Source organism: Leiobunum rupestre, chromosome 2 (assembly GCF_980474605.1).
Source record: "Leiobunum rupestre chromosome 2, qqLeiRupe1.1.hap1, whole genome shotgun sequence".
Classification (NCBI taxonomy): Eukaryota; Metazoa; Arthropoda; class Arachnida; order Opiliones; family Sclerosomatidae; genus Leiobunum; species Leiobunum rupestre.
The window spans coordinates 8103017-8117021 of record NC_143385.1 but is presented as its reverse complement, the minus strand read 5'-3'; the positions used below and the strand labels follow the sequence as shown (position 1 = coordinate 8117021).

Below are 14005 nucleotides of genomic sequence, written 5' to 3'. Positions count from 1 at the left end.
GGTATAAACAAAGTACTGGTTCATTAGGGCTTGGCACTTTTGCTACGCTCTCGTTCTGGGTCGCGCTGCGCCACCCCAGCCCAGCCCCATTCATGCTAATCAAATTGGGCCATCTACCATTGCGACTTAGTTAATTTAAAAATTCAATATTAATTTAATAATAATAATAATAATCAGCACCACCGGGTATGCAAGTGCAGGTGGGAGTTAAGGTTACAGTCTCAGCAAAAATACTAGTTTATAATTGAATCGCACAGGCTTTTATTACTGAGACAAAATACTTAATATATACAATATATAAATTATATATTTGTAATCTACGCAACGCCCTTCCGTAAACTGCAACCTTAAACCTCTTCGTGGTGGAAGGGAGTAACAGGTGGGGAGGCAACTTCCCACGCTGGCCAATCAAGGCTCTGCTTCTTCCATAAGCCAAGGTGGGAGGTATCATGCTGAGGGCTGAGTGGTACCGGGGAAGCGAAATTACGGTATCGTTAACGATGCCCTTGGGGTACCAGGCGACACCCCGTTGTATTTTAGCCTTCCGCCCGAACAGAGGATTAAGGGCTCGTGGGATCTTCATGTATTCCAATAAAAACAAAAACAACAAAGAACCATTGGACAAGGGTCTATCTTTGACAGCACCCGGCTCCAGCCAGGGGAAGCGTGTATCTCAGGATACTACCCTCCGTTCTACAAGTTTACGTAATGGGTCTGTCTTGGAAGATACCAAGCCTATATTGCTAGGGTCTGCCTCTGGCAGTAACCAGCATCAGAAGCAAGGGTCTACCAAAGACAACACTCACGACTGAGGGAAGCAAGATGAGTGCTTCTAAGGCTCGTACTCGCAAGAGGAACAAGAGTCGCAAGACTCTAAGGAAGTTGGCAGAAGACTATGCAAAGTGTAACTCCTCTTCAAACAAGAGATCAAGGGAGTCAGACCACGACTTTCCAAGCTCTCAACAACTGACTGCCACAGACTTTCAGTGAAGCTGTAGGTTCTATGTGGATGGCCATCATAAAAGATGGTTTCCCTCGAATTGCTTAACCGGAGAAGAAATGGGAACCATCCAGCGTGGAGTTCTGGAGATGATAGATGGGATACCCTCGGGTAACCCTCTTCCTCAATTCTGGCAATTTCAGCTGAGTGGGGTTTACCTGTGCAAAGATGACTTCATAGGTAACTGGTTAAGTCAGGAGTTCGACCACAACGAACAGGTTCTTCGGGGAACGAGGCTTTTGGTTACAAAAGCCAGTGACCTGCCGAAACCTTTTAAGGTCGCTCTCCGAACCCTAAAGTCCTTCTCATACGTTTACAAACCTTCAACGGTGTATTCAACACCAACTGTTGGAAGGTTAATCCTACACCTGTTAATGCATCCGAGTCTAATGACACGGTTATTTCAGGACTAGAGGACTTGGAGCCTCTGTTAAGCGGCTAACAGAGGACATCAGAGATCTCTGTGTATTGGACGGTAAAGAGGTCCAAGGCATGGTGGCTCAGCCAGGTGGAGTAAGAGTGGGGGAGACTGGTGGAACTAACCTAACCATTGATATTCCCATTACGGCCAACGATAAGAATAAATATCTTGACACTATTAAGTTGAAAGATGGCAGTCATTCTTCATCGGGTAAGGAGATTAACTCGTATGTTAGATGTAAACTTTCCTGACTCCAGAATTACGAACAGCACTGATTCTGATCCCCTTCTCATTAGGATTGCACGTACCAAAAGGGAAGACTGGGTGGAGGCGAATAAAATTGTCACGCAATCCAGACTTATGTGGGCAATAAAATCTTTTAAACCCTATAAGTCTCCAGGGCCGGATGGGATTATTCCCACTCTTTTGCAGGAGGGCATTGATATGCTCTGCCCCATGCTGAGCAGAATCTATAGGTCTTGTATTGCCCTTGGATATATTTCAAGGACCTGGAAACTTTCTAGGGTTATCTTTATTCCGAAGCCAGGGAAATCTAACTATCTCGAGGCTAAGGCCTTTAGGCCAATCAGTTTGACTTCCTTTTTTCATAATGAAGGCTGCAAAGCGCTTTGTCATTAATGACACTGTCTTTGGATCAAAGCTATGCTGACGAGTCGTGTGGTGGTATCCTCCCTGCTTGGTGAATCCCTTATGGTCGCCACCAGCCGTGGCTGCCTGCAAGGTGGTGTTCTATCACCTTTTCTGTGGTGCCTCATTGTGGATGAACTATTGGTGAAGCTAAACAGGGTTGGGTGCAGCTGCTTCGGCTATGCTGACGATATCGCCATCATCTTCACGGGAAAATTCCCCAACACTATTAGCGATTTAGTTAGAAAGGGCTCTTGCATCAGTAGAAAACTGATGCAGGGAAGTGGATCTTACGGTTAATCCTAATAAAACGGTTCTTGTTCCTTTTAATCGTAGAAGGATGCAAAACTCTTTTAATGATATCTCCTTATTTGGGACTATCTTGAGCGAAAGCACCGAGGTGAAGTACCTCGGTGTTATTCTAGACAGCAAACTAACGTGGAAGCATCACCTTGACTCTATAGTTAAGAAGGCTAAGATGTTACTTTGGAGAACCAGAAGTGCAGTTAGCAGGTCATGGGGACTTAGCCCTAAAGTGGTCTTCTGGCTGTACACCATGATCATCAGACCATTGCTCTCTTTATGCTGCAGTGGTCTGGTGGCCTAGAGTCCGAATAAAGACTGTGCACCCTACAAAGGCTGGCTTGTGTCAGCATCACAGGAGCTATTAAAACAGCTCCAAGTGCTTCTCTAGAAATTCTCCTGAACATTCTTCCTCTTCATCATTTCATAGAAGAAGCTGCTGCTATGGGAGCCAGAATGGTTGGTGGAAGGCGAATATTTGGGATAGTAAGCCTTTCAATACCTATTTTCCAAGCCGTACAGAGTGGTTCAATCACAAAACCCTCGCGGCCAGAGGAGAAATCGTCTGGTTTACCGATGGGTCTAAGACACACTATCGCTCAGGTTCGGGAATGTATTGTCTTACTAGCAATCTCGGCCTTGGTGTCTATGCTAGTATTTTTCGGGCGGAAATTGCCGCTATCTGCTTCTGTGTTGACTTATGTCTTAAAAAGAAGCTTTATTGTAAGGTTATCCAAATTTATTCGGATAGTTAAGCGGCCCTCAATGCTCTTAACCAGTTTCAGATCTCTTCAAAACTGGTTTATAACTGGTTGAATCTCCTCTCGGAGCTAGGCACCAACAATAATGTTCAGCTCTATTGGGTTCCTGTCCATCGGGGGTTCTATGGTAATGAGAAGGATAATTTCTTGGCTAAGGAGGGAGCATAGGTTCGGTTCTTTGGTCCTGAACCTGCCGTTCCTATCCCCTCTAGCATAGTACGCGGCCTTATCTCGAACTCTATGACTGACTGTCAACTCAAGCTTTAGCTTGAGATGGATGGCCAAAGGCAGGCTAAAGAGTAGCTCGGGCCCCTCTAGGCAGAGAGCTAGGGTCGTTGTCCTACTAACAGGTCACTGCTTTCTTGACAGACATCTTTAGTTGATTGAAATCAATGATGATCCAATCGGTAGGGCATGTAGGTTGAGGAGGAAACCGCCTCTTTGTAGGTGCGATTATAATGAGGCCCAAAGATTCGAGCATAACATTCTCCATTTTGTGTCGGATATCAGGCTTTTTAAGTCATAAGGTTGGGGTTGCACAATGGACCACTGGTCGAAATGCGCGAACGGGCATGTCTTTAGCCCTTCTCCCCTTTCATTAATAATAATAATAATAATAATAATAATAATCTACGCACCGAGTTCTTCAAGATTAAGCTAACAGAAATAAAATTGGCTAGTGGGACCTATTATTGAAATTAGCTCTCGCTTTGCAGCATTAGACTGAGTTTACAGAAACTACGTTCAGTAAATCATAAACTTACTTTATCAGGAATTGATTTAGCAACACCACGTTTTATCCAAGTTAGGCAAGGCACAAAATTCATTACTGCAAACTGAAAGACAACCTAAAAAAAGGTACAATGTTCAAAGTTTCGAATTGGAGCAAAGACTTAAAAACAAAATTTTTCTAAAATTTCTAGACAACTAAAAATTACTTTGCCTGTGAGCTTGCTTAAAGGGCAATGCAAGTGGCCAGTCACAGGGAGGGGCTCAATATTATTGGTGAGATAAAATAGACAGTAAAATAAATGGGTGTGGAATTTTTAACCGTTGCTGCTCCTTCAAAACTGAAAACTAGCTAGGGAGGGAACAATAGCTATTTACGAGAAACAAATATCCTAAGTAGACGTAAATCATGATCCCTCGTAGATCACTTAGCGCTATCTAAGCTCCCTGATCATTATGTTTCGAACATAAAAGCTGAAAAAATGCTCTGTTACATCATACAACAATAAATAGTCGATGGTGATTTCCAATCATTTAAGGTTTATTACTTAGTTAAAATTTCATAATATTTACATTATACAGGGTGTCCACTAAAAAACGAAATATGGTAAATAACTGAAAAACATTTTCTTTTGAAAATTTCAAATTTCTATGGAACATTCCTCGTGCAGGGGGACATTTAGTAGTGTAAAAATGAATGACCTTGAACCATTACTTCTAGGTCATTTAAAAAGTATTTAGAGAACCATTGGGTTTACAGATTTGGTTCCAATCAGAAAGTTGTTGCTCGCCATAGTATTAGTTCAAATAACTTTGATTTGACCAAATTTGACCAATCAAAAGCCAAGAAACTGAAGGTTAATGAATTCAGTGTTTGATAATAAAATAATCTGTTTAGTTCTTATGTAACTAAATCAAAAAAATACTTCATAGATTACAATGGTTCAATTATGCCACCGTCAGCTATGATACATGCTTGAGCTCGTTTAACGACCAAGTTCATAGTGTTGTTCAACATTTCAATTGAAATGTCACGGAATGCATTAATTATTCTTCCTTGTTGTCACGACAACCAATCTTACAGAAATCAGGTTCAATTCATTATAGTGTTTGTACGGGGTCAAAATAAAGTCGGGGTCGGCATGGATCTAACCCCGCGAAAAACACGTTGGGGTCGGGAATGGAAATTTTTTTGTATTTATTATGAATAGAAAAATTATAAAAATTCTCTAATTTTACTGGTTTAGATTAGATAGTGTATCTTTGAGCATAGGGACTATTAGTAATAGATAAGATAGGTAGATATTAAAATAGAAGTCTATAGCTTAGGCATTGTAATTGTTTAAGTAAGTTGTTTCATAAATTCACAAGTTATTTAAAACACTGTAACTCCACACTCCTTAGCTGAGACTGAGAGAGCCCGAAACAATGGCAACTATGAAACTAAAACTTAAAAAAGCGACGTTGGGGTCGGGAATGGAAATTTTTTTGTATTTATTATGAATAGAAAAATTATAAAAATTCTCTAATTTTACTGGTTTAGATTAGATAGTGTATCTTTGAGCATAGGGACTATTAGTAATAGATAAGATAGGTAGATATTAAAATAGAAGTCTATAGCTTAGGCATTGTAATTGTTTAAGTAAGTTGTTTCATAAATTCACAAGTTATTTAAAACACTGTAACTCCACACTCCTTAGCTGAGACTGAGAGAGCCCGAAACAATGGCAACTATGAAACTAAAACTTAAAAAAGCGACTCAATTCGGAGTCAAGCGAGAACTACGTCAGCGGCATCAGCAGAAGGTCATTCGGGTCATTCTATTGTCACCCACGAAAAAACGAAGAGAAGGAACTGTTGGTAAACATAGTTTTCCATTACTTTGGCATCACAAAATCTGACACTACCTACTTATATAAATCTAATTTACTTATGTTTATAATTACAGTACGCGTTACGATCGTTTGGTGGCGCCAACATCAGTATGTTCTGGTATATAAAGCCATGCAGACTCAGCTACTCACCTCACTCTTAACTTCTAGCTTCAGTCACTCACTTCAGCTGTGCCTATCTTCCTGGTATTATGTTTAATTGTAACTATTAACTATTGTCTCTCATGGCACTTGTGATGTTGTAAATATATATTTTAACCAAGTTCATTTTATAAATTTAACTTCGTTCAAATACTTCGTCTACAATTTCGTACCGTCATAAAACTTCACTTAACATGGTAGCAGAGCGTGGTTGGCGGTATTGGTGACTATATTGTTGGAGAAGACCCGCAAGGCGTGAGAAGAGAAGAGACAAACGACGCCATGGCTGAAGGCGGAGTAGTGGTGAGTCAGATAGTTAAACTAACTTCCACTAATTTTCGAAATTGGAAATATGAGATGGAATAACCGTTGGCTGAGAAAAATTACTGGGACTTAGTAATCGAACCGAGACACCACCCGATCCTACTACTGCTAAGGATGCTGACCTAGCCAAAGTCAGAAGTCGGGATTCCAAGGCTCATTCTATCCATTGACCATTAGCCAGGAGTTGAGGGATCTATTTGCCGTTACGCCGAAGCATTCCTATACCCTGTGGACTGTGTTGAGGAATCAATTTGAGACAGTGTAAAGGGCCTGTGTTGGAGCGTTGATGACGTATCACGATGGTGAAGGTATACCAGAATTTTTGGCCCGACTATACACACTAAAGATACAGTTAGAAGAAGCAGGTCATCCCACAGACGATGTTCAGGTAGCCTTCAAAATGATTGGTAGGCACTTATGATTCTTTAGTGGCACATATCTAGCAACTTGACGATTCAGAGTTCAAACCAGAGCGCATAAAACAAACCGTGGTCGCAGAATATGGGAGACGATTGCAAAAGGAATCTACTAATAATGCATTTTCGGCAAGTAAATCCACTAAAGACAAGTCCACGACGTTCACTGGTGAATGTCACAAACGTGGAAAACAAGGACATCATTCCGGCGATTGCCAACAACGGAAGAATCCGAAGCAACGGAAAGATAAAACACAAAGAGGCGCATTTTTGACTATGGCGTTTTGCACAAACTCATCTGCAAAAGAATGGATTCTTGATTCTGGGGCGACCAAGCATTTCTGCTATAATTGGCGAAGGAACTTCTTGAATTGAAGGACATGGGGATGTCTGGATACAGATAAAAGACGACATAGGTAACATGTTTCGACTTAAAGACGTCATGTATTCTCCCGGAATGGGGAAAAACCTTATTCCCGAACGATTGCTTGATCAAGCCAGATACAAGAGTTGTAGAGAGAAAAAGAACTGTCGTACGTATTTCCCTAATGGATCATTTGCGTTTCAAGCCCCATTGTCGAAAAACAACCTGTATACAGTGGAGGCACAGGTCATGATTAACGGTGCAGATGGGGAAAACCAGAAGAATACTAAGTTTTATGCAGCGGCAATGGCAACCGTAAGTCAGCTTTCTTTAGGCATAGGCAATGAGTTGACGTCTCTGCTACTTCGAAACCAGGTATTTGTCGCATGTATATCTCCTGGCATTCTTCACATCTAAGTGGAAGTGTTCCCAACCTAGACAAGTAACAAACAGAACCAGGAAGAGTCGTATCAGGCTGAAGTTTACGACCGGGGCAAAGGCATCTTCGTAGTCAACTCCTTCAACCTGGTTGTACCCCTGGGCTACCAGCCATGCCTTATATCGGGTAATGCGCCCCTACTATCTTCTTTCAGGATGTAAACCCACCGACATCCAACGATCTTCTTTGAAGTCGGTTTCTGGACAAATTCAGCGACGTCTCTCACGTTCAGAGTGTCCACTTCGGTCTCAAATAAATCTCAAACCTCTCACCGGACGTGTCTTGCAAATGGCTCTGGTGAGTAGGTTTGTTTTGATCCTGCTCGTCTATGAGGTAAAAGGCCAATCTATCTATTTTATATTTTTAGGATTTTAGCGGGTTGCGTCGATGCAAAAATTTAAAATTACATTACGAAAAAATAACCTCGAAAAATAGGAAACCGCAACTTAGTTTGCGACAGTCGGGGTCGGGGTCCCCTTATGAACACTAATTCATTAACCTTCTATTTCTCGACTTCTGATTTGTCAAATTTGGTCAAATCAAAGTTATTTGAAGTAATAAGATGGCGAGCAACATCTTTCTAATTGGAACCAAATCCGTAAGACCAAAGGTTCTCAAGATAGTTTTTGAATGATCTTGAAGACATGGTTCAATGTCATTAAATTTTACACTAGTAAATGTCCCCCGGCACAAGGAATGTTCCATAGAAATTGGAAAATGCCTTTAACAGGTGGCCGGGTTACAATGCATAGCAGGGTGCTGGCAAGCCCTTCATGCCACACGAACCAACAACTCCCTTCACTAACTATTACCATTAAACTCTACAAGTTTTATGGAAAGGGGAAACCAAAGAGCTCTGGGAAAAAGCCCTTAAACCAGTGAGGAGAGAACTTGCAAACTCTACGCAGGAATGCTTTTGAGTTATATCACACAGTGCCACAAACTGGAATTGAACGCGGCCCCTCTTGCTGCGAGGCGAAAGTGCTAACCACTATGCCACCCCACCTTTCTCCATGGTATTCTGCTCAATCCTTTCATACATTGGTCAATGTTACTTAGATTAAATATGTTCTTATTCCGATTCATAACATAATAGATTTCCTTACATGCTTGTTTAACTAGAAATTTTCACTAAATTAGGTTAAAATGCAAATTATTAATTGAATGAAGCATCATAGACGTGAAAAACAGAAGAAATGAATCAGCAAGTCAGTGACAATGGCAACCATGTCAACACGAAAAGTTCCACTTTTCACCTACTCCTAACTTAAAAAACCTTCGGAAGCCGTTCGAATTTATTTTGCTGTCTAATACTGTGAGGGGAGCGATTTTGAAAAGCCACCAAGCCTTTAGTGGGCAAAAATAGAAAATTTACATTTAAATTGTGGCAAACATGGGGTCCATTAAGCTAGCCCCCCCCCCCCCCTCTCTATAAATTTTAAAAATTTCATTTCAACTAATAATGCAGAAACACAACCTCAATGTGACACCCTTACCTTCGGTTGGAAACTAAGGGGTAATAATCAGGCTTGATATTCAATAAAAACTGGTTAATTTATTAAATATTAACTATTTACATATAATACACTAGCATTTATCATATTATCATACTGACTTCTAGCATGACCTCCACATACTAAGAAGGAACTGGCTGACAGCCAACTAGCTCACATAAGAAAACCTACAGTTCTCACTAGGTGTCACCCTATTATTCTACAGGGGATAAAGTCAACTTATTCCAACACCTTCGAATGGTTCATCATAATTCTTATTCTTAAGAGACCTCAATGCAACATTACGCGATTACCTTACTTTTGGAGCTATCGTTAACCTAGCCCCACCACTAAGGGGGGGGGGGGCTGCTGTTAATTTAGACCCTAATTTCACTATGTAAAATCTCTCAAACCATTTAATCGCATTCAAAATTATTTTATGTCGCACTTATTTGCATTGACCTGTAGTGATAATGGTGATGTATTCCCCTTGATTAACGAAATTATGGGGGCTGTTGTTAATTTAGGGCTATTTTAAGGTCCATTTTTTTTAACTTCCAAAATTGTACCTTGGAAAAATATGAAATAAAGTTTCCAAAGTAAAAATAATTCTACAAACAAGTTTTAAGAAAAATTCAGCATGTTTTATTTCTTAATGCTGACATAGCCATTTGTATATTAAATAGTTAAGTCATTAATATTCATGTGTGTAGATACAATTTATTTTTTTTTGGTCGATTGTGACGTGTGGGACAATTCAGTCCTCTCGTCCATTTGATTAATCAGGGCGAGATATGTGTAGCGGCCACGACAACGGGGGGATACCTGGGGACAGGGGTGGGGACACCCGTGGCGGAAGTATTCCGACCACCCGTTGGAGGATTGGTGGTCTTCCTCAAACGGCCATCCACAAACTCTGCCCATCAGATGCTTTGGATTACAGGAGTACGCCACTACTCCCGGCGTGTAGATAGAATTTCATGATTTACATCTGATAGGTACCACTGAATTAGAGACTCTAAGTTGGATGGACCTAGTGTCACCTGCTAAATCATAGGACCCTACGAAACCGCTAAATAGGCATAATATAATAATAATAAGAGTTCATTGTACAGAAAATAGAAAGTGAATACTCATGCATTAATAAAATGTGTTAAATGCTATCCTCTATTATTGTCTCCTTCAAGCTATTGTGGATAGTGACGCTGCAATGTAGGAGACATATGACTATTTAATCGCGCATGATAAAATACTAAAATTATTAAAATATATATATATAATCAGGCTGGTACTCACTTGCCCAATGCCCAGTAATGTAAGTACACCTCGTAATACCTACACTTGGCGTTGTCGTCTACACGTGCTTCATAGCAGACAGCGTAGTTCGTTGCTTGCTTCAATCAACTACTAAATCAGGGCTACACATAAACCAAATCAAAAATGAACTGATTTGTCTTCATGCAAAATTTTTTACGGGATTTCTGTTTTAAATTCTATGATGAATACGGTTACCCGTGGCGAAAACATTTTTTTTATAATGCCTTCACAATCCATGTAGACAAATACTAAAAAGCAAACCAGCATACTTCGCATACCTGTCCAGTTAGCCAAGAAATTAGACTAGAAGCACTGCCCTTTCCGCCAATCCCAAGGGAAACAGGCGAGCTAGAAGGCTTACAATAGGGTGGAATCGCGATTTACGCGCCATCTGACAAATGCATTAAACATTGTCGCCATGGCTACGACGCGAATTTCGAAGAGGGGAAAAAAAGGTGATCCACTGCGCATCACGTCGTGCGCAGCGGCGGTCTTTTCGTGTTTAAATTTTTGCGTCTAAAAGCATATCCGCAAAAATTGTTAAAAACTGCGCTTTTTCACATTGTAAAGAGAGATCTGGGAAAGAAATAAATTTCTCCTTTCATAAGTATGTAATATTATAGTAAATATTTTATAATAATCTCGGAATAAGAGATTTTTTACACTAAGATTTCTTCTGAGAAATGCTGAATTACTAGGAAAATGGGTTTTAGTGGTAAATCGCGAAAATTGGACTCCATCTTCAATTACTTCATATGACTTTGTGTGTAGTAAACATTTTCTGCCGGATGAAATTTACTTTCAAAATGGAAGGCACCATTTGAAAGCAAATGCTGTACCTACACAAGTAAAAATTACCCTATACAAATAAAAAACTAACTGAAATATGAATAATTTCTTTATTAAAACAAGAATTTGAAAGAGCTCCCAAAAATATCTATTCCAGATCAAAGCATATTTACATCTTCTAGAGTATGCCAATTTATTGATTTTAGAAATTGTTATTTAGTTTCCCTATTTATCAGAGGTTATTTCAGAAAACTTACGGAAAAGTGAGCTACCGGAAACCACTCAATTTGACTTGACTAACACTGATGATAGTTTAAAAGACACTGAAACCAAGATTTTGGAATCTCATGTAGGCATATTTTAAACCACACTGAAATAATTAAAATTTAGTTAAATTGTGATGATTTGTGGTATTTCAGACTTACAATGATTGCGCAAAGTTAACGTGTGACTTTAAGGGTGACACGGTAGATATAGTAGATTCTTGTGATTTTTATGATTTTCCTAAAGCTGTTTAAATAACTTAATATAATTTCAGATATATAAAAAAAGTTTTTAATACGTTTCCTACGTCTGTTTTATGTTATTCCACGTGACCATATTTACTTATTTAGTTTAAATTGTTTCTAATATGAGATGGCGTGACTATCGCGATTCCACTCTGATGGTAGCCTTATAGCTTGGAGGAATAAAACAAGTATACAGGAGTTGCGGAGAGCTGCGAAATCGGTTTCGTCAGTGACCGTGAACTCGTGCGAGACGGAGGGGTTCAAACGCGACTAGCGCCAACTGCATACGGAATTTTGCAACTATTATCGTTTTATATCATTGTTTTCGCGTCGTCTGGTTTGTTTTATTCCTCCAAACAAATACGAGTCATTTTGGAAAAAAGCGCAAAGAATTTAGAAATGTTTCAAAACAAACCAGACGACGTGAAAACAATGCAGTAAAATGAGAAAAGTTGCAAAATTCCGTATGCAGTTGGCGCTAGTCACGTTTGAACCCCTCCGTCTCGCGCGAGTTCACGGTCACTGATGTAACCGATTTCGCAGCTCTCCGCAACTCCTGTATACTTGTTTTATTCCTCCAAGCTTATAGCTGGTACGTCCTCGCCCAATCCAATCGTGCTTCTATAGTCAGTTGCAGGCTAAGAAAGACAAAATATATAGTACATTCGGCGCAAGGATACCTCAGACCAGTTCCGGCCAGTCGACCGCGCGTAATTTAAATTTGACCACTTTACGGTCAATTTCAAATTTCGTGAGTTACATAATTTTTTCGCACCATCTAGGAACCGAAATTGGAATCTATTTTTTAATTTCATGTTGTCATGAGTTTAATTACTGAATGCAGCTAAAGAAAATTCGATAATTGAAGCTCCAAATATTTTAAATAGCCCAAGAGGTTACTATAAAAAGCATGATAAAGGTTTATTGTTAACAAGTAAAGAGAAAAATATAATTTTAAACGTCTATAGCTCATTAAGACAACGTTACCCCCAAGAAAGCGTGGTAACTATTTTAAAAGAAACTGCCGATTTAACTGGTAAGACGTAGAAATAAATTTACAAAACTAAATAATTATACATACTATTTTAAATTTAAGAATGCTAGGAATGCCTTATCTTTTAAATTTGCTCGCCACCACATTTATGAAATTAAAAAATAAAGATTCCAATTTCGGTCTCTAGATGGCGCCAAAAGACGTCAAAAAGAGCGAAATTCGAATTTGACCGTAAAATGGCCAAATTCAAATTTCGCGCCGTGGAATGACCGGAAACGGTCTGAGGCATCCTTGCGCCGATTGTACTATATATTTTGTCTTTCTTAGCCTGCAACTCACTATAGTATAATTTCTATTTCTATGGCCAAGATAGAAGCGAGCTAGACAAATATACAAAATGCGTTTCAATTTGTTTTTCATGTGGTGTTTTCAATATTTAATAAATACATATTATTTTTATTGATTAAAAATTAAGTTAACCTTTCTTGTATTAGGGTTTATTTTGATTCCAGCCAATGTTAACTTTAATTCGAATCCTTTTTAAAAGATTAGGGCCAAAATCCGAATCGCATACCAACAAGCTGTCGCGTGGAATTTGTCTCAAAGTAAGGCTAGCCAATTTTTAATATCTATACCATTAAATATTAATTGTACATTTTTATAAAATAAAATCTTTTTATTTAATTTGGAAAAATACCTAAAATTTATTGTACTGTTTTGAAGCCATAGACGGTTTTTGTATATAAGCCAAGTTCGCTTCTATCTTGGCTAACTGGTAAGCGAAGTGTGCTGGTATGTTTTTTAGTAGCTCCCATGAACATATTAATTTCTTCCCGAAATTAACAGTAACTGTTCTCAGTAGTCAGTTCAGTTCTTTTCCCACCCCGGGTAAGTCCCTTTAGCTTCCTTGCTTTTAGTTCAGGGAGGCTCACTATCGCTTCGCGTTAGGGTCACAGTGGAGGGGACGCCGTTGTTTCACCACGTTGGTCGTTAGTTAGGTTTTTCTAATCGACCACCATTGATCAAGAACCTGTTTGGTTAGGTAGTATTCTTCATTGTTGTGTTTGATGTCGTTACTCGTTAGTCCGGGGGACACTGTCTCTGTCGCGGTAATAGCGTCACGTTCGGTCACTTGGGCTGGGCACTCCACCAGTAGGTGAGTAACCGACTCGGTGGGGTCGGTGCAGAGTTTGCACTGGGGGTCACCACAAATAATTTCTTCCTCCCTAACTGCAGTCGGGAGAGCGTCCTTGCGCGCCTGAAAAAGAAGGCAGCTTCCCCGGCTGTTATCTTATGGCGTTTTTCTTTGGGTTGCTCCGAAACCGCTCTCAACTCCCTTTCAGATCAAAAAAAATTGTCGTGTGACGTCATCGACCCTTAAGAGAGCGGACGAGAGTACTTTTCCAATGATAAACGTAACTTTTTTCGAATTAGTATTTTTGGCGCGCTTTTCCCAATGAGAAAC

The 14005-nt window shown here is 39.7% G+C and overlaps 1 protein-coding gene across 1 annotated transcript in view; it reads right to left on the bottom strand.

Moving 5' to 3' along the window:
• The window catches only part of nclb (PWP1 homolog no child left behind), a 36831-nt gene extending 26508 nt beyond the window's left edge, over nucleotides 1-10323 (bottom strand). The window contains exons 1-2 of the mRNA XM_090164577.1: nucleotides 10228-10323; nucleotides 3898-3981 (exon numbers count right to left, since the gene is read on the bottom strand). Of these exons, the coding sequence (XP_090020703.1) occupies nucleotides 3898-3960 (63 nt within the window). The 5' untranslated portion in view covers nucleotides 3961-3981; nucleotides 10228-10323. The remainder of the gene's footprint in view (nucleotides 1-3897; nucleotides 3982-10227) is intronic.
• Between the last annotated feature and the right edge of the window lie 3682 nt (nucleotides 10324-14005).